At 40.8% G+C, this 23,608-nt stretch overlaps 1 protein-coding gene across 1 annotated transcript in view; it reads right to left on the reverse strand.

The window, feature by feature from the left end:
* Nucleotides 1–23,608, reverse strand: part of PCCA (propionyl-CoA carboxylase subunit alpha) — a 421,935-nt gene that overhangs the window by 352,984 nt on the left and 45,343 nt on the right. The window contains exon 5 of the mRNA XM_075590774.1: nt 87–200. Within this exon, the coding sequence (XP_075446889.1) occupies nt 87–200 (114 nt within the window). The remainder of the gene's footprint in view (nt 1–86; nt 201–23,608) is intronic.

Genomic DNA, 23,608 nt, shown 5'->3' on the forward strand with positions numbered 1-23,608 from the left:
TTTTTTTTTTTTTTTTAATACAAATTCTGGCTTTCCTGCCTTCTATATTTGAAACAGCTGCAGCAGATAGATCCATTCAGACTCACAGCTTGGGCCCCGGTTTTCTTAATGGCTTCCATGATGGCATCCATGTTGAGGTAGCTTTTGCTAGTGGGAGCGGGGCCAACACAGACAGCTTCGTCCGCCATTTTCACATGAACCTGAAGAGACAAAAATTCTGCGTTAACAGATGCTCGCAGCAAAAGTAATTACCATCAGCCTGTAGTATGGGCAGGAAATTGGCAAATTTGATTGTTTCAAGGATAAGGGACGTGCACGTTTGCCATCTCAAAAGCGTCTGCTGGAAGCACAAACGCAAATGCTTCTGAGCGCAGGATTGCAACTAATGCGTATGTCAGAGTATCGCTTTATAATTGTGCAATTCCTCCACAATGCGTTTTCAAACTGGAAACATAAAACGGCATCAAAAAATGTGGCACCTCTCTTATCAAGTCATAACATGAATTAAAATCAATAAATAGGTTAAAAAAAAAAAAAAACCACAACAACAAAAAACAAAACATATCAGTAATTTTCTATAATGGAAAACATTTTATATATGCAAAATGCAAATAGATACCTCTGGAATACTGCAAGCATAATACTGCAGACCATGTAAAAAATATGCTAAAAAGGCAACAAAAATAAAATAAACCTGTTCAATATATTTTGGGGGGAAAAAAAACTCAGCTTTTTTATACAAGCTGTAGGCGGTCTTTTTATACATTCCAATAGGACCTAAAAGTACAAACACGTATAGCTGGAGAGATAAAGCATTAAAAACTGTATGAAACATTGTCGATAAAAAGGCTAACAGCTCTAATAGGCCTTTTTGTATCATCCCTATTAATGCTGCTACCTGTTTTAAGGTAATTTCCGAACACACCCCCTTACCAGGACAGTAATTGTGGTTTTCTAAGAATGCCATCACCTTTAGTTAAATCTTTATTAAGGTCTAGAGTGAATACAGTTACAGGCTTACCACTGATGCCTTATCTAATCATTACCAGGATATAATGTAACAATGTTTTGGGTTTAATCTCTTTGCCTGCAAACTTTTATGTGCGTTGAACTGAGCCTCTGATTGGGCCACCTGTGCTAAAGCAGGGATATCCTGAAAACCTGACCTGTTGGAGGGGGCTTGAGGACTGCAGCATTATTTTTAATATTTTGGTTGGAGGGGGACATGCAATGTGCTGCTTTAAATGAACTAACTGATGTACAAAACACGTTTGAAAAAACAAACCCCAAAATAAATATATATATTTTTTTATAAACAAAATGAAATATTGCTTTTAGAATAAAGAGATTAGGACATAATTAAAATGACATGTTTAGTCCATTATCTTCTAGATGGAAGACCAACTTTTTAATTTTTTATTTATTTTTTTACAGTGAATTGCAAGCTCGCTGGCAGGAAATGTGTCTCTTCCTAGCAGTGATAAGTGAGATCTAATACAGGCATCATCACGGTCCTGATCCACACAGCTTTCTAACAATATGCATGATATAAAACAATGCCGAGTATGTGGGCACACAGTGACAAAACATCTTCTCCTTTGAGAACATAGACCGAAGAAAAATCATTGGAGCCTTCCACTAAATAAAGCTACTGACCCAAAACTGCCTGCTACTATTGCTGCCTTGCATTCTTGAAACACCAATAGAAAAGTCCTACTATGAGGAAAACCGCACCTTTTGGTTATAATTGCAGGCTACAGGGCATCAAGAGTGGGTCTCATACAAAATCAAAGGGGCTAACCAGAGCATTCTCTCACTGGATGAGATAGTCATTCCTCTGATTGGCCGGCTTGGTCATCACTTAAATGCTTGACCGGTCAATTAGGAAAGCCATACTAAAATAGGCTCCTTAGAGAATATAACAAGACAAAAAGGCCTAGTCCAACCTACATCCAAAAAGGCCTAAATGCAACTTGACAAAATTATATAGATCTACTTCCCCCTCCCCCGGCCCCCTCCTGTCCCCTTTCTTGGGGGAACCAAGAGCTGTGTTAATACTATTTACATATGATATTGATTGAATGTGATGAAATGTCATGTATTATATATGCAGAAACTCAATAAAAACTTCAGTTATATTTAAAAAAAAAAAAAAAAAACTATTTTGTTCAAGAGATATTAGTACTTTAAATAAAGCGAACTGGAGTTTAAAATGCAGAGCTCCTCAGAGCCCAATGCATCACTAACGTTTAACACTGTAACCTCAGATGCTAGTAATTAAGACATGAAGAAACTAACGATATGAGCAGAAAACGTTATGGGGTATAACTATAAATAACAGAATTAAGGGGGCACGCACGTGATGTCACGTTTGCTAGGATAGCTCCGTGCACTCCGCCAATATAATTTAATATTACCCCCGATCGGCCCCTTCCCCGAGCCACAGACCGCAGCAGCAGGCGGGGGAAGCAGCGATGTCGTCCCACAAGGACAGGAAGCCGGGGAACCACGGATCTCTTCCGTTTTGGCCGGGTTCAGTCGGTGATGGCTGCCAAGGGGGAAAAAAATAAATAAATAAAGACGATGGCGCCAATCTGAGTGCACGGGAGCACGAAGCACCAGCCCCAGAGAAGCAGGCTGCTGCATCCGAAGTACAAGCCTTGGAGAGACGAGCAACACTGAGAAACTCAGCAAACTGGGACACTTGCAGGGAAAGCATAAGCGGTGAGAGCTGCTGCTGAGAGAAACGCTGCAGAGGAAGACACAGTGATCACAAAGCAGGATCTGCAGTGTATGCTTAGAGAAATGCAAGTGACTTTCCAATCAGCCCTGGACAGAGCTGTAACAGAATTTAAGGCAGAGGTTGCTTCACTGGCTAAGAGAACCACAGAGCTGGAAAATAAAATGGATGTCGGCTTACAGAACCAGGTAAATACGGATGATGAGGTCCTGCGCCTCAGCGAAGAGATGAGAGCTATGCGAGACGGTATGGATGATCTTGAGAATAGGGAACGAAGACAGAATCTACGAATCCGCCAGTGTCTGCGTACGCCCTGCAGCCATATCTTAAAAGGCTCTTCCTGTCAATAGATTCAACTACAAAACAATGAATTTATGATGAACAGAGCGTTGGGACCGAGATTTGAAGATCCTAAAAGAAGCAGAGATGTGGTCCTAAGGCTCCATCAATATACTACCAAGGAAAAGATTATAAGGGGATGCAGAAATAGAGGCTCAATTGAATTCGAAAACGACTCTATCCAGATTTTCCAGGACCTGTCCAGGCTGACAATAGATTGACGAAGAGGACTGTGCCCGGTAACAGCGATACTTCAGGAAAAAAGGGATTCGGTATCGATGGGCCTTCCCGTTTCGTGTCGTAGTCAACCACAAGGGTAAACAGATCTCGCTCAATTATCCTGAGGACTCTGCTCTTTTTCCATCAGCTCTAAATCTGGCACCCAAAGATATATCAGACCGACAGCCAGTCTTTGGAGAGGCCCCGATGGGTTTCTCCGAGTTCGAGTCTGAAGCGGTTTCACTTGCCGATGGTCAGGCAACACGTGACGACGCAAAGAAATCTATGTTGGAATTCTAGCCATCTAGCTTTTTCCTATTTTCCCCCTTTTTGTTTTTTATTATAGGGATGGTTCTGTGACCTGGGGGTTTGCCGCTCGCGACCCGAGTCCTGATCTGTGGCAGATGATATGTCGAAGCTGGAGAATGAGCGGACTAGGGACCCGGGTGGTGGGTGAGTGGGCCTTGGCCCTAGGACTATGAAGAGACAGTGATTTTTGAGGGGTTGGACACCACACTTGCACCCAGGTTACAGACAAATACGATACGCTCCATTGAAGGACAAGAGCAAACTCTACCTGAAATTATTTAGATGATTTATAGTAGTTGCATAGTAGGAAACATATGTAGTGCATAATAAGTAGGAATTGTTGTATTTGTTAAGTTTCTATACTCTGACCAAGTCATGGAGTAGTTCTGATCGGGAGGCTGAGAGTAGCAGGGTGCGAGGATTGGGAGGGAGACCTACATGCCCAATGCGTGGGCGCCCCCAGTAGGATCATATGCCCGCCAGACTAAGTAGGGTCTGGCCGCAAATATGGGATGAGCGGTTGGTTACACATCTTATAATTTAGTTTTTGTTTTCCCCCAAGTTCCCAAAGTAGGAAAGTGCCCTCCTTTTTTTTTTTTTTCCCCATTTGTGAGAGAGAGAACGAGAGAGAGAGAGAACGAGAACACTGGGAATGGCTTGCCAAGTCCCATTGAAATTAGTGTCCCTGAATGTTAAGGGTTTAAATAGTAATGGTAATGGTAAACGTAGATTGGCCCTAAAAGAATTCAGAAAACTGAAAGCACATATTGTTTTTCTGCAAGAAACGCACTTCGATACCCAGGAACCCCCAAACATTTTAGCAGGACATACCCTATAGCATTTTATTCGTCTTTCACCAGTAAGAAAAGGGGGCTGCGATTTTGATAAAACAGGATATCTCGTTCCAGACACCGGAGGTCAAGAGACCACGGAGGGAGGTCACTTGTGGTCCATGGTCTTCTCTCGGGTCTACATATTACACTAGTGAACATATATGCGCCAAACAAGGGACAAATTGATTTTCTAAGGGAAACATTGGAGTCAATGGGGGATAATCGCGAACAGTTATATATTTAAAAAGAGGCGATTTTATTATGGTCCCGGACGTGGACAAGTCCACACATCCAGGGCATTAACATTTTGCAATGATACAGTGTTGCAAAGAAATTTAGATTGCTAATCAAAGAATTTGGACTGTTGGACGCCTGTCGTTGCTCACATAAAGGGCAGAGAGGTTATTCCTTCTATTCGCCTCCACACGATTCGTATTCTAGAATCGATAATATTTTTGCATCTCCAAATATCCTGGAAGTATTGGTCCACTCAGATATTGGGTCTATCACGTGGTCGGACCACGCCCCCGTGGCAATCTTGATTGACCCACCATTCGCCAAGATTCAATCATGTCATTGGAGGATGAATGATTCTTTACTAAATTATACGGAGATTAGTGCACAAATTGGACACTCACTTAAAAATTATTTTTGGTCTAACAATGGGTCTGTAGAATCAACAGCGATTTTATGGGAGGCACATAAAGCCACGATTAGAGGACAGCTTATTTCAATAGCATCAACTTTATATGGAAAAAATTATAAACTTGGAATGCTCGCATAAAAAAAAAAAATCCATCAAGGAAAGTGTATAAGATTTTGAACCAGGCAAGGGAGGAACTTAAGAGGTTACAATTGGTGGACATAGAGAAAGAAGGCCCTGAAGTGGACTAAGCAGACGTATTATGAAAAGGGTGATAAGGCAGATCGTCTATTAGCAAACAAACTTAGAGGGATCAGGGCAAGGGCCTCGGTTCCCACTATTAGGATAAAAAGTGGAGGAGTGACTTACAACCCTTCAAGGATCGCAGAGGAATTTGCTAAATCAGAAGCTTTAAATTTGACGTTAACGGAAAAGGAGGTTAAACGGCACTGACTATAAATGGAAAAAGACCCATTTTAAATATCTAGGGATTTATTTTACCAGAGATTATAATTTATTATATAAATATAACTGCCCTGACCTATTCTCAAAAATTAAAAAAAAAAGAACTACAAGCCCGGAATTCTCATTGTATTTTCTGGATAGGGCGTATAACCGCAGTTAAGATGAAAATTCTCCCGAGACTTCTGTATTACTTTCAGACATTACCGGTAGCTGTTCCGCACTCAAATATAAAAGAAATTCAGAATTTAATTATGCCGTTTATCTGGGAACACAAACAACTGAGGATAGCTATGTCAATTATGTAGGACGCCAAGGAAGGAGGTGGTATGGCTGTTCCAAATATCCTAAAATATTATATAGCCTCCCATATGAAACAAATGGTTTACTGGCATCCCCTGAGAGGAGTGTATGCCTGGGTGGACCTGGAGAGCTCGCTAAAAAGCCCGATTGGACTATCTTCTATGTTGTGGTCTAGTTCTGGGACAGGGACCGTGAGACAGTCGGAGCCGACAATAATTGGATTTACTTTGAAAATCTGGCAGATGGCAAAAAAGAAGTATAAGGTTATGTCGACCCCTTCTAGGCTCGCACCCCTGTTCGTAATCCAGGGTTTACCCTAGGTTTTCAGGGTCAGGGCTTTGAAATTTGGAGACATAGAGAAATTCTGGAGGCAGGAGATTTATTAGAAAAAGACAAGCTAATGTCTTTCGAGGAATTGATGAGAAAGTATGGTCTACCCCAAATTGAGCTGTTTACGTGTATACAGGTCCGACACTTTGTGTGTCAGGGATTCTATGAGGAGGAATTTCAGTGGGCCCTGAATTTCCAGACTGAAATAACAAGGGAGGACTGGGAAGATATATGGGAGAATGCGGGTAAAACCCCTATATGTACGGTAACAAAAGAGTATATATACACTACACACCCAAAATATTAAAGCAAATGTTCCCGGGGACCTCGGATAGATGTTAGAGGGGTTGTGGACAAATAGGAGATTTGACACATATCTGGTGGTATTGTCCAGTAATGCAGACGTACTGGATGACAGTTTTGAAAATAATAAAAGATGTGACGGACATCAAAATCCTGCTCAATCCAATTCTGATAATTCTGGCTAAACCCATGGAAGATGTGAATCATCATACACAAAAACTTATCCTGCATATTCTAACGGCGGCTAGATGTGTTGTAGCAGCGGCGGGGAAAAAGACACTCCCGCCCTCCAGAAGAGAGGTTATTAGAAGGGTCAATGAAGTTCAATTAATGGAGAAATGTAACTCATTTCTGAATCACACCACTAGGAAATATGACGGGGTCTGGGATCCTGGATAGGGGTGCGCTCCCGAAAGGAGAGAGGTTATGGGAGGGCTGAACGTAAAATATAGGTTGTTTACCAAATGGTTTATGATATATGTGACGGTTGTTGTTTTTAAGAAATTTTATACAAAATGGTTGTTCCTCCCCACCCATTTTACTTTTTGTATCCTCCCTTTTCCCATTTCTGTGTGAAAAACTTAATAAAAATATAAGTTTAAAAAAATAAATAACAGAATTAAATATATTTAAAAAACAGAAGGACTGAAGATGGCCATGAAGGACATGACTTGAACAAGTGGCCATGTTATTTCTGTCGGACAAGAAAAACTATGTAATTTGTAAAATGGTGGCTGCCTGAGGCGGGGAGGCGGAGAGGAGGGAGGCACGGGAGCAAGAGACCAAGAGAGACGCGGTGAGGTGGGGGGAGAGCGGGAGGGAGAGACGTGAGGTGGGGAGACAGGGAGGTGTGGTGGGAGGAACAGTGAGATCAGGACACACAGGGAGGGAAGAGAGAGAGAGAGATCCGCACAGAGAGAAGGGATAGAAGAGATCCGCAGAGAGAGATCTTATATGTAGCGGTTATATGGGGCAATAGGAAGAGCTATAGGGGTGGTTATATGGTGGTAACTGGAGTTATAGGGAGGGGCTATAAGTTAATAAACTAAGTGCTTCTGTTTAAGGGGTTGTAGTATATTATGGTGCCCACCAGTGGTCTAGAGTGTACACTCTGTGGATTAGTAATCTGTGGGAGATCTGTATTCGTCACAGTGAGTGTTAGCATGGTGTAGGATGATGAAGAGGTGGGGTGGGAGGGCGCACAGGGAGAGCCTACTGCGCTGTTATGCAAACTTGAGCGATGCAAACTTATCGCTGGCACACCAGGCTCTGTACGGCGCTAATTGTGTCCACATGCATGACCCAAAGCTACACAGTCTCACTTATTTTAGTCCATCGAGGTTGGCACCTTTGGAATAACATTGTATCACAAAAACAGCACATATAAGGCCCGGGCCATGGTGCCTTCGCCCGCGCAGAGGTGTGCGGAGGCTGTGGGAAAGTGGGTGCTTTCCTTGGCCATAGTCGACGGGCCGTGGGGGGTCGTTCCTAGGGGCGTCACGGAGCTGGTTTGCCCTCATTGGGCGAACCGCTCACATGACCTGCGTGTCGCGCCAAGAAATCAGTTTCAACTGATTTCTTGCGCAACGCGCGCCCTTTCCTGCCTCCGCCCGCACGATCTATGGGCGCGATCACTGCCTTAAGGCAGTCTGATCGCGCCCCGTGTAGACGCCTCTGTGCGGTCTCCCACACCATGGAATCAGCCTTAGTTAAGACAATAGCAAGGAGGTCCTTGCCCCCAAGAAGCTTACAATTTTGCAATATCTTAATTTCATGCATCTACCACAAAATCTGCAGAGTTCAGACATTGGGGTTCAGAAAAGGGGTTGTATCGGACAGGATGTTTTGGGTTGCATTTCTAGTGTCGGTGAAAGCGACGCGACGTCAAAACATGCATTGCCACCATCGCGTGCTCTAATAGTAAGCGCGGCGCGACTGCTTGGTCTCTGGAAGTCCTCTCAATTTGATTTTTCCAGCGACCGCAGCCTGACGTCACCGTCGCCGGCACTGTAAGCGTAGCCTTCGATACGTAGCTCCAATAACAATAGCCAAGGGGTTTAGCCTTTCAGTAGCATTGATATTTCCAATGTAAAGTTGGTATAAAAAAAAATAATTATCAGACATGTTACACTTTTGTTATGATAGAGATGGTAATAAGATCAATATCCACCTGCACCATTTAACCTCTATGGTGAAATTCTGCAATATGTCCACAGATGTCATTTGGAAGTTACTGGAATGCAGATTGTGTTTGCAACTTCTTGTAACTAATTGCCCTGCACGTCATTCACTAACAGAAAGGCCAAGGAACAAATGTTCCAAAAGAAATAGAATTGGACAAACAGATTTAGTTACTATTTACATACTTTTTAAGGAGGAAAATGAATATATTGGCCCCACTTCCCAGAAATATGTACAGCAACACACACATTTTTATTTTTTATTTTTTTAAATCTGGATATATTCAGGACAGATATAAAATGAATGGTTTGGTCATGCTGGGCACAGCATTATTGCCTTGCCAGAATTTACATGCAGTATAGAAGAGGGGAAAACGGATTGTCAGATCTGGAATGACTAATACTGTATAAATAGATGATCAACACTTCAATATGCCCTAGAGCGCAAAGAACTAAATATTACCAAACTGATGAAAAGGTCATTTACTTAGCAATATACTAAACATTTCTTTAGAGCGCTCATGCTGATCCATATATTTAGCTAGAGCGGTTACATATGCTCATGTTGCTAAAGAAAAAAGTTCGATTATACAGTACTTTGTTATGCATTAAACATGCACCTTTTCTTAAAACCATTAAAAAAAAAACGGATTGCTTTATGGAAAAAGGTCTTAATGGAAAATAAGACATGAAAGCAGTAAATGTAAAGCAATAGACCTTATTTTAAAAGGATAGCATCTCCTCAAGTAGAATATCAGACCAATACTGCAGTGAGTAATAATGAAGCAGCATGGGAGTCAGATAATGTACTTCTTGATGAACTCATCGCCTGTCCAGTTCTCATACAGACATGTGCTAACATGTCATAATCGTCATAATTTCCACCAGCCCCACAGCTAACACACAAGCTCCTTGATTAGTCCACAACTCCCTGATGGATGGAGCCATCCCTAATGCTAAATAATTCCCTTCAGCCTCCCTGCTACTGTACCGTAGGCTATCCAATTAAATATAATGTCTCTGATGAGCCATACTAATGTGGACAAATTCTTACAAGTCATTCTTTGCTATTCAGTTTTATCGTTAAAGATAAAATTCTGAGCTCCTGAAAACACGTTTGACACAACCACCATAGTCAGTCATTTGTACAGTGGGCTGCCAAAACAGAGAATTGGGCTCTTACTAAATACAATTAACACAAAAAAGTACGCAAGAAACTGAATTTGAGACAGGATCTTTACTTGGAATCTCTTGGGACTTGGCTATCCACCCCTGGTGGGACTGAACACCAGTCCTACAGTATCATAATAATTTTTTTAAATTTTAATATTCAGATATACGAACATGCAGTCCGCATCAGTAATCCCAGTGTGGTTTGTAAGTATGCAAGTATACAAAACAATTGTAACACAAGTCACTTTTACGATGGAATGTATTGTATATAGCAGATTAAAAGTCTAATATTTTTTATTTTAATATTGAATAATAAAAGCATACATTATTAATAATTTAGTTGGATACATGCGTAACCCCCCTCCCTGTGTAAATGGTTACTAGTATTGTTAGTGTGTACCAGTCATAACCCGGTGTTGTCATGGCATCAGGACATCACAGAGAGTATATAAGGGGAGGGGAAAGTTCAAGAAGGTAAGAAGGTGAGGTTCCAGGTGGACAAGAGGAGTGGAGCTTTGGGGAGAGTAGATAAGCAATGTTTATAAAGTAATAACACAGAACGGATCACATAAAAAGGGCCCACCAGGACTTCCGTTGGAACATAGTGAAATCGGATTAATATCGATGATGTCCCAAGGCAACAAGGTGTGGCAGGTCCCACATCTAGAGCAAGTAAGTAAATGTACCTCCATTCGAGTATTAAGAACCATATTCATGTATGTCTAATATAAAATACAGTGCAACATTGTCAATGCGAATGAGCGGTCCGTGTGCTTCGGCACACAAATAAATGACAGTTGTATTACAAAAGTTCCTGACGCCCATTATTTTACAAACTTGATAACTTATCGCCCAGCCGCCAGCATCCAGCCCCTGAGTCAAGGTAACCCATGCAGAGTAGCCATACATAACACATCGATGTAACCTCCTTAGAAGCTGGGCAGGGAGGGTTACACACACATTACATAAGCTTGCCCCCTTGGACACGCTATTTCTGAATGTTTTGGCCCCAGTTGAGACTTACCTCCCCATACAGCACTGGAATTAATTTTTATTAAGTGATCTATTACCAACGTTCTTTTCTGGAAGTATTTTTCTGCATGCTTTTTTATTGCATGCTTTTCATTGTGCCACACATTACCACACAGTTATCAGAACTACCACACATGCAGCCTATTACTGCATACAACTAGCTTTGTAAAAACCATCACACTACTCTAAAATTCCTTATCAACAGATGAGGAGGGGCACGGGGGCGGTGGAAGGCTTCTTTCAAGTTCCTAGCACTTGGAATAGGAAATTAAAAAAAAAAAAAAAAGAAAGTTTAGCCCATCTTAGGCCGCGGCCATGGTGCGAGCGACGGCACGCGCGGGGGGCTAACATAATGCAGGGGATCGATGGGGCCGGCCATAGTGCGCGTGAGATTTTTCAGCAGACAAATGATTTTGTTTTTGTCGCACGATGGCTGGGTCACGTGAGCGGTTCAGCCAATGAGGTCAAACCAGCCTCGTGATGTCACAGCCACGCCTCCCCATCGCTGTGGATCTCAGGGTACAGATCACTTGGCCGACAGAGGCGCGCAACGCCATGCGCTCCGTCACGCCCACTATATCCGAGACCTTAGGACAAACTCTCTAAAATAGGGCAAGGGATGCATCAAACAAACAACTATGACAAAAAACTATGGCCTCTTGTTTCTGTATATTGCAATGAATTATATTTCATTTTTAAGTCCCAATGAATCGTGTACCTTATTCTACTGAACGGTATAGCAGCAGAGAGTGTTTATGCACATTCTTGTTTTATGCTGTCAACTTCAAAATCAAGTTGAAAGTTACTCTATAGCGCGCCTGTGTGGGTACACACACTATTTGATTTGTTTATTTTTTTAGGTGTTCTGCATGACTTGTGTTCTATGGTCCAATACATAAAAAAACTTCTGATGATCAAGCGAGACTATATTTTCTAGCAAAATTCTCAACTAAAAAATAGATGTAATAAAAAATAAATAAAAAAAAGTAGGAGATCACAATAAACATGCTTAAACTGGGGCTTACCCATCATTCTTTTATTGTAGCAAAACTTTACTGGCTTTGTAACTGGGTGATGCTACAGGTAAGTTTATTTACCTCCCGCTCAGGGGAATAAATAGATTATGGGACCTCTTACATTACTCCCTATAATGTGGGAAGATGGGGAGAACACAAACACATTTGAGCGGTCATCAATATGAAAGTTGAAGTCACATAAATGGACGGTGAGAGAATCAAAGTGTAAAATAGTAGACAATCTGAAAGCATGCAAGGAAGGTTGAAGTTGACAATGTAATAGTAGGTGCATAATAAATGCAGCCACTTAATATTGTGGGAGAGGGGGGAGGAAAGAATGTAGATCTAAATAATGCCATACATTCAAATATTACATATAGTAAAATCAGAACAATCCGATTGAAATATTTTTAGGTCTTAAATCCTCCTAGTGCCAATTGGTCGTATTTCTTCCACTAATACTATGTCCAGGCAGCCAATTTCTCCTCTTATGATCTATCTGGCAAGCTAGAAGTAAGAAGAATCCCTGAGCACCTTCTGAACATTTTCATTAGATGGCTAATTCAAACTTGAATCTCTCACTCTGAAGGAGGTTAAACACCTGAAGTCATTACCTTAATAGATAGGAGTTTATTAATTCATCATCATAAAGCAAAGGCACAAGACACGCTCACCGATATTTCATTTAGAAGCATGGTTAGTATAAAAGGAGTACATGCAGTCAAGACACTTATTTGCAACAAGTGGGCCAATAAAACATGTTCGAAAAATGAGTGTTTTGTACGTAGGTCAGAAGCACACAAACATACCTATAAAGCTATCATTTGACTTTTTTCTTAGGTGTAATGACGTCTTTATAGTACTACACTGTACGCTGAAATAATAAGCAGCATTTTCATGGGGCCTTTGCACTTCAGCTGACACTAATGTACTCAATCTTAATTTACCTGATCATTAGTTTCCAGTTTGTTCAGCTGGAAAGCTACAAACGCTAATTGCTTTGACATCACAAAGTCATATCTGTCCTCGCCATCTCCCCAGACAGCAGGGAGAAATTATCAGGGGTAAGCATGATAATATCTTGATAAATGATGATTCACATCACCTCACTGTCAGTCAACCGAGAGCGCTTATGCAAGATACCACTCAGTCTCATTATTGAATCCTAGGGGCGAAGAGTACAATACACACCAGGAGTCAGATATACTGAACAGCAGGTCATCTAAGCAAGAAGCAGCAGTTACCAAAGACGTTCACCAAGCCTGGAAAGAGTTAAGGTTTTTATTGTTGTAAACAGGGAAAAATGTCCAATGTGTGCTTGCCGCTTGAATTCATTTTGTGTACTGAGGAAAAGGGCTCAGCAATCCTAATTTAGAACAACATTTAAAATGGGGAGCACGATAAAGGATTGCTTTTTAACTCCTTCCGTAAGTAAATACTTGACGCCAAATCTGTTGCAATTCGACCCAGAGCTGAACACCCCCTCACCCCTCAAAAAGTTATGGTTATCAATGGGTGCAGTACTTACAGGCTTAGCCTAACGCCCTAACCTATAACAAAAACTTTCCCCGAGTCATTTATGTATCCTTTGGCTAAAAAGTTGGCAAAGAAGTGTACACCAGAGTGCGAGAGCGTGCGGGTGCCGACATTACGTGCATGCCCACAAACTATAGCTTATGGAGCGACACAGTTGTGCTTTTTCAAAATTAGTGTTAAAATATATATATATATATAAAAAAAAAATTTTTTTTTTTTTTTTTTTTTTTAAATGAAGAAAAGCAAAACTTAGATATGTTCGTGATTGTTTACTGGTTAATTATGCACTATGGATTCGATTCAATTCAATCTTCTCTGAAGCGGCCTGTGATTGGCTACATCGCAAAATACTGAATCAGGCTCTGTGTACATTACTGTAAAGGACTTTGATGCCCTCGGCTTTACCATTTAGTCAAGTATTTTGGCCATTATCACTGAAAGAACTCCACACACGTCTCCTTAACAATGATTGCATCCTTCATTATAGCAACTTTAGAGACTTACATTTTCTACTTATACTACAGAAAACAATGAGGAAAGAAAAGTCACTAAACAGAAATACAAAGGAGTATAAAACTGCCCCTTCTCAAATATATGTAATTAGTTTGCTTGCTTTGTCACAGTACTTTACATCTCAGTATTTCATGCCTCATTCTGCTCCACTTTGGAAGATGTGGACAACTAATAAACTAATGTATAAAATCTCAGCACATATGATTGACATATACTGTATACGGTCTGCAACCCAGTTTTAAAGAAAGACCCCACCCTGTCTTTATTATTGATCCCTGGTATGTTTTAACCCAGGGGTGCGCAAACTGGGGGGCACGAAATTTTTATGGGGGGATACGGGCGGTTGCAGAGGCCCTTCGCTCTTCCCCAAGGCATTAAAATTACATTCCGGGGGATTGCGTGAGGCCTCTGGAACCTCAACTTTAACTTGCTCAAGCCGGCGTCTGGAAGCATCTCAAATGTTCAAATGATGCCGCAGGTCATGTGGCGTGACGTCACGAGTGTTGCCATAGCAAATGATGCCGCAGGTCATGTGGCGTGACGTCACGAGTGTTGCCATAGCAAATGAAGCCGCGGGTCACGTGACGCAACATGACTACGCACTGAGCAAAAGGGGGGGGGGGAAGCGCAAGCAACAGGGGACAAGAGGCAGGGGTGCGCAGGAACAAAAGTTGTGCACCCCTGTTTTAACCCACTGATTCATCTGCAACCCCCTGTTTTAAAGAAATACCCCACCCTGTCTTTATTATTGATCCCTGGTATGTTTAGAATAGCAAAAGTTATTTGGTTAATTGTGTGCTGTTAATTGTCCAGCTTGTAACAGGCAGATTTCTTGGGGGGAGGGTCATGTGACTGTTTATTTGTAGAAATTTTATTTGTAGAAATCTGTTTCCACTTTAAGAGTAGCATTGGCATCTTGCGTGACCATCATTAAGTGGAAATATATAATTAGACTATAGTTTGATTAGATCTTCTGTAAACTCTTCTGTGAGCCATATGGCTGTGTCACATCTTAAGTGTCACATTTAAAGTGTCTGCAGAGTTAATTTTGGAGTTGAAATTGGAGGTGAAGATTAGAGGAAGATCTGGACTCTGCCCTACTACTACAACAACAACAACTTTGCAACTGTGAGCACTTTACTTTCTATATGCTGATTTGTACTTTTCCTATCCTTCAATAATTGGGAAGTCTCTCCTCCTACATCTCACTATGCCCTCCCTATTGCTTTTTCCGTTTACTGTTTCCTCACTCCTTTGTGAATGTCTCTGTTCTCTCCAACTTCCCCACTCCACCATTATTTATACATCTCTCCAAGCAACTTCTTTACACCTCAATAAAAATTACACCCACAAATCCTCTATTCACATCCTCTATCTCAGGGGAGCGCAAACTTTTTCCCCTGCGCCCCCCTGCCGGCTGTCCTGCTCGCCACACGCCCCCTCCCTCCTCCTGAGAGTGATACATGGCATCTGGGCGTCATGACGTCACTTTGCCATAGCAACGCTACGTCACATGACCCCGCGCTGCCATGGTGACACGTTTCCAGATGCTGGCTGAACCACGGTAAAGTTTACAGACGCCTTCAGCGCTTCCCCGGCACTTAATTTAAGTGCCTTCGGGAAGCGCGTGGGGCCTTTGTAAACCCCGCGCCCCTGCAGGTAATCTCGTGTCCCCTAGGGGGGTGCACACCCCCGTTTGTGCACCGCTGCTCTTTCTACTCCTTCCTGCTGCTGGGGATCTCCTCTATGCCTGAATCCAGACATTCACTCCTAATTCCCTATACTGTATTCTTTGTGAAGTGCGGAGTACACTTTTTGGCGCTATATAAATTAAGACATACAATACAAGGCATCAAACATTGAGCTTATCTGACCACACTATGATCCCATGCTTGTTAGCCTGCACTTTTAACCCCTCTGCACACTTAATTTATTTATTTACTCCCAACACTTGACTTCACACAACTGCCTCTCCCATCACCCCCTCATATGTCCATCTGCAAACCCTGAACAGACAGACCCTAGCATTAAAAATGCAGAACAATTGAGCTAGGAAAAGGCATACTTCTGCTGTTTACACTGCACACACTCGCTTGGCTCACAACAGCTTCATACAACATTACTACCTTTGTGATAGTGAACCTGCTAGTTCTCTCAACTCTGTTCACTCGTGGCCTTATGGAAATGTTACTCTCTATCCAGTGCAAATTCCTCCCTCCTGGCCCACACCCAATATCGCCATATACCCTGAATTACTCAAAAGCCTTGCACTATCTACTGAATGCTGGTGGAGAACTCTGAAAACCAGCACACCAACATTCATCCCAATCGCAAACATCACAAATGTACTACTTGCAAACTACTCACATTTCTAGTTATACTGTTGCTCTCTTTAGCAGGTGATATTGAACTTAACCCAGGCCCTCCCTTTCCAACTCTGTACTATACAGCTGAGAATACCCCCTTCAAATTCCAAAAAGGTCTATCTGTCGCCCATATAAATATCCAGAGCCTGCTGACCAAACTTTATCAACTATGGGCATGGTGCCTTACGCATAAACCCAAAGCCATCATTCTCACAGAAACATGGCTAACTCCTAAAACCCTTGATGCAAATATCGCCATTCAGGGATACTCCCTTTCTAGGAAAGATAGGTAAAAGAGAGGAGTAGGGGTTTTATTTTATATTGGAGACACCTTACAATTTATGCTCCTAAATTGCCCCCCACGCCCCAAGCCCACCCTCTTGATATCCTACTTGGCAAAACCGGCCCCCTTTTCGAAGCCGGTATTATTGCTGGTATCTACCGACACCCTAAAGCCCCACTACAATAGATTACTGATATCACCCAGCTTCTTGGCTCCATTTCCTCTCAGAACGAGAAGAGTGAGCTGCTAGTTCTTGTGGATTTCAACCACAATTGGGTCGACCCTAAAAACCACAAAATCCAGATACATCTCAAGTCACTTAACCCAATGCAACTAATATCCAAACCCACATGGATAAAAAAAGAAATCTCACAATCATTCCTTACTTGACTTGATTCTCTCCTCTAGTCTCAGCAGAATCCAATCCTCTGGCATCCTTCCTGACATTTTCATTGAACATGCAATAGTGTACTGTGTAAGGAAAATCAGATCACCCCAAATCAAGCCCTAAAGTTCTCCACACTAGAACATTTAGAAACTTTAACCCACAACAGTTTCTGACTGATCTTACCAACTGCACTTGAGTGCAGAATCGGGTCAGGAGTTAAGTCGATTCTGTACCGACTATTTCCAATCCGAGTTCTTACAATTCTATAATATACGTGATCCAACAACGCAGAATAAGAGTACGGGGGCCCACCTTCCGTGGGTTACAACCAACCTAATAGCGCACTACCATTTCAGGGATGCCTTGTGGAAAAGCTACAAAGTATCTGGCACTACCAAAGATCTTAATAACTACAGATGCCTGTGAAAAGTCTGTACAAGGCAAACAAGATATGCAAAAACACAATATTACACTGACAATCTTCTCCAGAATACAATCAAATCCAGATAACTTCTGGGAATTCATCAACAATATATTGTAGCCTTCTAGACAACAACCACCAAGTAATATCACTAAGGAGGATATTACTCTGCCAAATTCCACTGGCATTGCAAATGCATTTAATGAATACTTTGTGAGGTGTGCTACTAACTTATTAGCAAAACGCAACCCGAACTACAAACATGAACCTCATTCCGAGTACTTCAATAGCCTCACCCTCTTCCAACACTGCCCAAAATTTTCAATTTGTCTCTGTATCTGAAGAGGAGATTACACAAATGCTCCTCAAATTAAAACTAAGTAGCCAATCTGGACTTGATTTACTGCAATCTAAGTTCCTAAGACTTGGTGCACCAGCTATTGCCAAACCACTTGCTTCCCTAGTCAATTCTATTCTGTCTGCAGGCCATATCCCTAAGACCTGCAAAACTGCCAGAGTTGTCCCAATCTTCAAAAGTGGGGACAAAAACACTGTCTCAAACTACAGACCAATCTCTCGTCCCAATACTATCCAAAGTCATGGAAAAAGGTGTTCACTCCCAGTTAAGCGATTACAATACCAAGACAAATTTCCCTAGCCAATTCCAATATGGCTTTCGCCCCAAACACTCCACGGTAACTACCCTTCAAAAAGTTTGCAATGAGATCCAGTGTAGAATGGATCTGGGACAACTTACTGGTGCAATATTACTAGATTTTGCAAAGGCTTTTTGATACTGTTGATCATGTTATCATCCTTAAACTTCAGTGCTCTGGAATAGGGAGGCATGCTTTCCAACCTATCAGTTTGATTCCAACATGTGTATCTCAGGCACTAACTCCAACCCCTTGGATATCACCTGTGGTGTCCCGCAGCACTCTGTTCTGAGGCACTACTCTCAGTGATTATCAATGATCTTCCTACAGCTTGTAAGGGAGCTTCAATACACATGTATACGGATGACACAATCTTATATGCACACAGCCCTAGCCTCTCCAACCTTGGACACATACTTCAATCTGACTTTTTGAGACTTGAAAATTGGAGTTCCCAAAACAAACTTTTTAAACCAACACTGACAAGACTGTAACAATGGTATTCGGGACCAAGGATAGATTTTTAAAGCTTCCAATAAATGAGCTCCAGATCAGAGCCAACACTAATACCACCCTAGCCCGTGTTATTAGTTTTAAATACTTGGGCATATGGTTTGACTCCCATTTAACATTTGGGTTGCACATTGATACCCTGACATCCAAAACCTATGCCAAACAAGGTGTACTTTATAGGAACGAATCCTCCCTAAGTCTGCTGGTCAGAAAGCATATCGAACAGCAGATGCTCATGCCAATTATCGACTATGGGGACATTGTATATGTCACGGCACCCCCAACCCACCTTCGCAAACTTGATACCCTCTACAATTCAATATGTCGTTTTATCCTCCAATGCAACTACAACACACATCACTGCGAAATGCCCAAATAATTAGATTGGCCCTCACTTGAGTCTAGACGCAAAGTTCATCTTTCCTGTCTTGCCTTCAAACACTTTCTGGGCAAGCTACCCATCTACCTGAACAAGCTCCTCACCCCTACCACATGCAGCACTTATCGGAGATATGACTTCAAAAGACTGTTCATGGTCCCAAGGTTCAACAAAGTATCCGGCCACTCCTCTTAAGGTGCACTTCACAACTGAAATGGAGACTCTCATATCCGCCACCAGTCTAAGTTCTTTTAAAACTAAAGCTGTCTCACATTTTAATCTGGTTTCTGTTACATACGCCTATAACAGCTCTTACTGTGCATGCAATGTCTTGTATATAATGTTTAAATAACCCTGCTCGCTTAGTGTAACCATGTATTTGTCAACATAACTCTGTGCCCAGGACATACTTGAAAACGAGAGGTAACTCTCAATGTATTATTTCCTGGTAAAACATTTTATAAATAAATATTACTTGACAAGTGGATCCTAAATTGTATGTCTTTATTTATATAGCGCCAAAAGTGTACTCAGCGCTTCACAAAGAATACAGTTCAAAGAATTATAATACAATAAGTGCAGCAAAATCAGACAATAGGAAAGGAAATCCCTGCCCTGAAGAGCTTACAATCTAAGGTTTTCATGGAAGCATGACCAATCTACCATCTGTTTATAGAGTTATGATATCTTTTGAAAGGGGTTGGAAAGTATGTGTGTGTGTGTCAGCAAACAAATAACCTGTTGTAAATTAAAAATTAAACCAACGAATCCCATCAAATGAAGGATATTTGTGTAATACATCACTGCAGGCTTGCCATCATTACTTCAACGGTGTAGGGTTAGGCATTATTAAATAGAAGTCTCTGCTGCATGCCTGTCTGTGCAGCTTCTCGTCTCTTTTGACCCATGGATGTGACTTTAATTTGTGGAGCAAGACCAATCCTGCTGTGAGGCACAGCTGTCCCAATGCGCACCCCGAGTTTCCCCATTCAAGCTCAGATAAATGTGCTCTACTTACACCGTGGTATAACAGAACAGAAACTTAAGGAATTTGGTACCTCACCCATGTCAATAAAATAGATGACGACATTTGTATTTTGCTTTCTATTGACCCAGAAGAAATGGCACTGCAGATGCCTCTTGCAAACCAGATCAAACATGTTGGGGGGTCTTTCAGAAGGAGATCTTTCAACGTCTTGCTTCAGACAATACGTTGGTTTTCTTTTTTTACCTTCTTTTAGAAATCTGCAGGAATATATAGTAGAAATGTATGCCAAAATAGTATTTTTTTAATTATAAACGTAAATTAAATTACAATTGTATTTATCCAACAAGTATTCAAAATGTAGGCAGGGGAGGTTTTGTCTCAGATCTCTACATCACAGCTGTTGAATAAATAGGAATATTTCAGCACCGACCTTTTAATTGATTACTGCAAATGCTTTTCCTTAAAAAAAAGGAAAGTCCTTCACAGGGTCAAAATATCACCCCCATAATAACACCCACAAACCAGTCTATTTTATTCCTTGAAAACACTGTAGGCCATTTTTGTTAATCCACTTCGCGTATTTTAGTAAATGTGGACCTGAACCTGTTAGAGTATTCTGATTTCAAGCATTTTACGCCAGGTGCCTGTATATTTATTATTGAAACGCAAAACATAGGAAAATACAAATCTTCACGGTAGGATAGATAGACGAGACCCATATCCCGGTTAACTGGCCTTCTGGATCAGGCAGTCTGGAGCTCCAAAACACTTGCTTAGTTTTATGATGCCCAATAACCAGCACAAAGTTATATGCATTCTCTTGTTCTGTCTGCTTCCATGTGTCAGCCCAGAGCGAGACTGGATTTCCAGTTCCATAGAAATTGATAGTGGTAGAAACAATTTCCTGACAGACAGAGCACAACAGGAGGTCATCTTTCTCTCTCTCTCTCTCGGACAGACACCAGTACACAGAAGCCTAAAACAATTAAATACTAAAAATGTTGTTTTTCTACTCAGCATGTGTGCGTGTTTGCTACCCTCACAAACTTGTGGCTATGTTGGTTATTAAAATGCAATTGTGTCAATCGGGAGACCTTTTGCACGGAAACTTCAATGGAACTTTCCGTGCGACAGTGCCCGATCGGCACTATGGCAGTTTAATGAATAACCCTCATGCCGCTGAATCTACACAGTCGCATCTATTACTGACTATAATAAAAATAATGGCTCCCAAAATAGTACTCTGCTTCATAATTATTCTCCATGGTCCACTTAAAAAAATACAATTAAAAAAAAGCCCTTACCCTTTCCATTTAATTTGTAAATCTTTATGCCATTTTTCATGCACATTTTTCTACGTCATCTCCTTAAATAAAATTTCCGTTACATTTATTTCCTTGGGAGAAATCATGATACTTTCTTTTAGCACCTCTTGCCCTGCGCCAGAGCACAGAAGAATCATTTCCCCAATGATACACAATGGAGGTGTAATAGAGGGAATCACAGTGACTATAAGGGCTGGCTCATGCTGGAATAGTGCCAGCGAATGTCCCTTTTATCCCTCTAAATTACAGAGTACGGCCCACTTTTTAGCATTCCCTTTACCACCTTACTTATGAAGTGAGCTGCACAGCACTCAAAAGGCAAATTATTAAAATGTCCCTTCAGGCCACATTATGTGGCTACTTGAGCATCTCTCGCTTTTTTCCCTTTTTTTTCCCTCTAAGGTCAACAAAAACATTAACGTCTCAAGTTCTGACTGCAAAGCTGTAGGAAAAAAATAGCACTAGATTTAATGTTATGATACGTAATCTGTCTCCTTATATATAATTTTTTTTTTTTTTTTTAAATCACACGTTTCCTTAAAAAAAAATGCACACATGTTTTCTATCAAAACTGCATACAAAAAAAAAAAAAAAAAACTCTGCACTCTTAACAATATAAAATAAACATTTTTTTTCCCATGCTATTTTTCAAAACAAAAATGTCCCATCATTTGCCATTTCCCTTTAAACAGATACAGTGTGTTTGTGTATGTATACATACATACATACCGCACAACTGTTTTACCAAACATTAAATTATATAAAATTAAATCACACGTACAGCAACAGAAAGAGAGGGAGGGGAAAATACAGTGTGCATTTTCCCGTCAGTAAATGTAACAGTATCCATTATATAACATATTGCAAATAATTTTCCTGTAAAATCTTATAACCCCTTCATGACTAGCTGAGCACCCTTATGCATGTTATTGTTTGTACATACACCCCTTCTACTTTATGTGTTTTCATAGAAACCCCCTTGATCCCTCAAACACATTTATTAACTTCAGGAAAAAATTCAACGCACCTCAAGTAAAAAAAAGGCAAAGAAAAAAAGAAAAGAAAAAATAGTGAAGCACGTTCAAAAAAAAGCTTCCAAACAAATGTCATGGATGAGATATGCACTTACATACAAATGCCTGTGTTCAGGCACTTAAAAGGTATCTTTACGCCTCCTCCCGTCTCCTCCACAGCAATAGACAGGAAAACGGAGCTCATTCTTAATATATTGCTTTTATAAAGGTACTGTATTTTCTAAGAATTATACAGAGTATACATAGATTAAAAGGGAACCAGTTTGTGTGTTGTTCCCCCCGGTTACCGCGACTCGCCACGCCGTTCCAGCCGGCGTCCGATGTCACTTCTGGTTCTTGGGTGTTCCACAGTATCCAGTCCCCAGTCACCCTACACGTTTCGAAGGAGGGTTCCTTCTACGTCAGGGGTATGTGCATTGTGTCTATAGTTCCACTCCTAATATACCCCTCTCTATACCTGCACTTAAAAAAAAACTTTATTTGAAACATACAAAAACACAGTACTAGGATATATTGGAGGATATACACAACATGGACACATATTTTAAAATACCCAACGTCAAAAACGATTCTAGTAATAAAACAGATTTAGAACATACATTAATGTACATAGGTCAACACTTGAGAAACTTTTTTTTTTTTTTTTTTTTTTTTTTTTTTTAACATTCACATTTCTATTTCCAATAGCTAATTAAAGGTTCACTATAGAACGGTTAAAATTAAAGAGTGGTAAAAAATACTAATTGTTTGGATGTTTTTATAGGTCTGAGAAAAGTACTATATTAAAAGAACAATTTGTAATACTACTAAAGCATCCAAATATTTTATTTCAGGGGTTGCATTAGATTGCATGTTAGAAAACAACCCAGATCTATATTAATATTTAATCCTACAGGATTAATGTCTTTAATTTGAATATCCACATTGTTTCTGTCTGTGAAATTTTCTGAACTACATCACCTCCTTTTATTCCCAATTCTATTCTATCAATCCCCATAAAGGTTAGACCATCGAGTTAACTAGCATGATATCTCTGAAAATGACTCGACACGTGTATCTAAACCTTTCATAATATTTCTGCAATGTTCCCCGATTCGTTGTTTTAAACATCTTTTCGTTCTGCCAGCGTATTGTTTTTTTAACAGGGACAAGTTAACAAATAAATGACCCCTTCACCATTGCAATTAATAAATGTGTTTGTTCTAAAAGGTCTCTCCGGTGTGTTCTGATATCAATTCCTTTTCACTAGTTGCATATTTGCACCTTCCACAAATCCTGGATTTAATTTCTTCTTTAGCCAGCTCTCACCTGGTTCCCCTCTCTT

This window comes from Ascaphus truei, chromosome 3 (genome assembly GCF_040206685.1).
Source record: "Ascaphus truei isolate aAscTru1 chromosome 3, aAscTru1.hap1, whole genome shotgun sequence".
Taxonomy (NCBI): domain Eukaryota; kingdom Metazoa; phylum Chordata; class Amphibia; order Anura; family Ascaphidae; genus Ascaphus; species Ascaphus truei.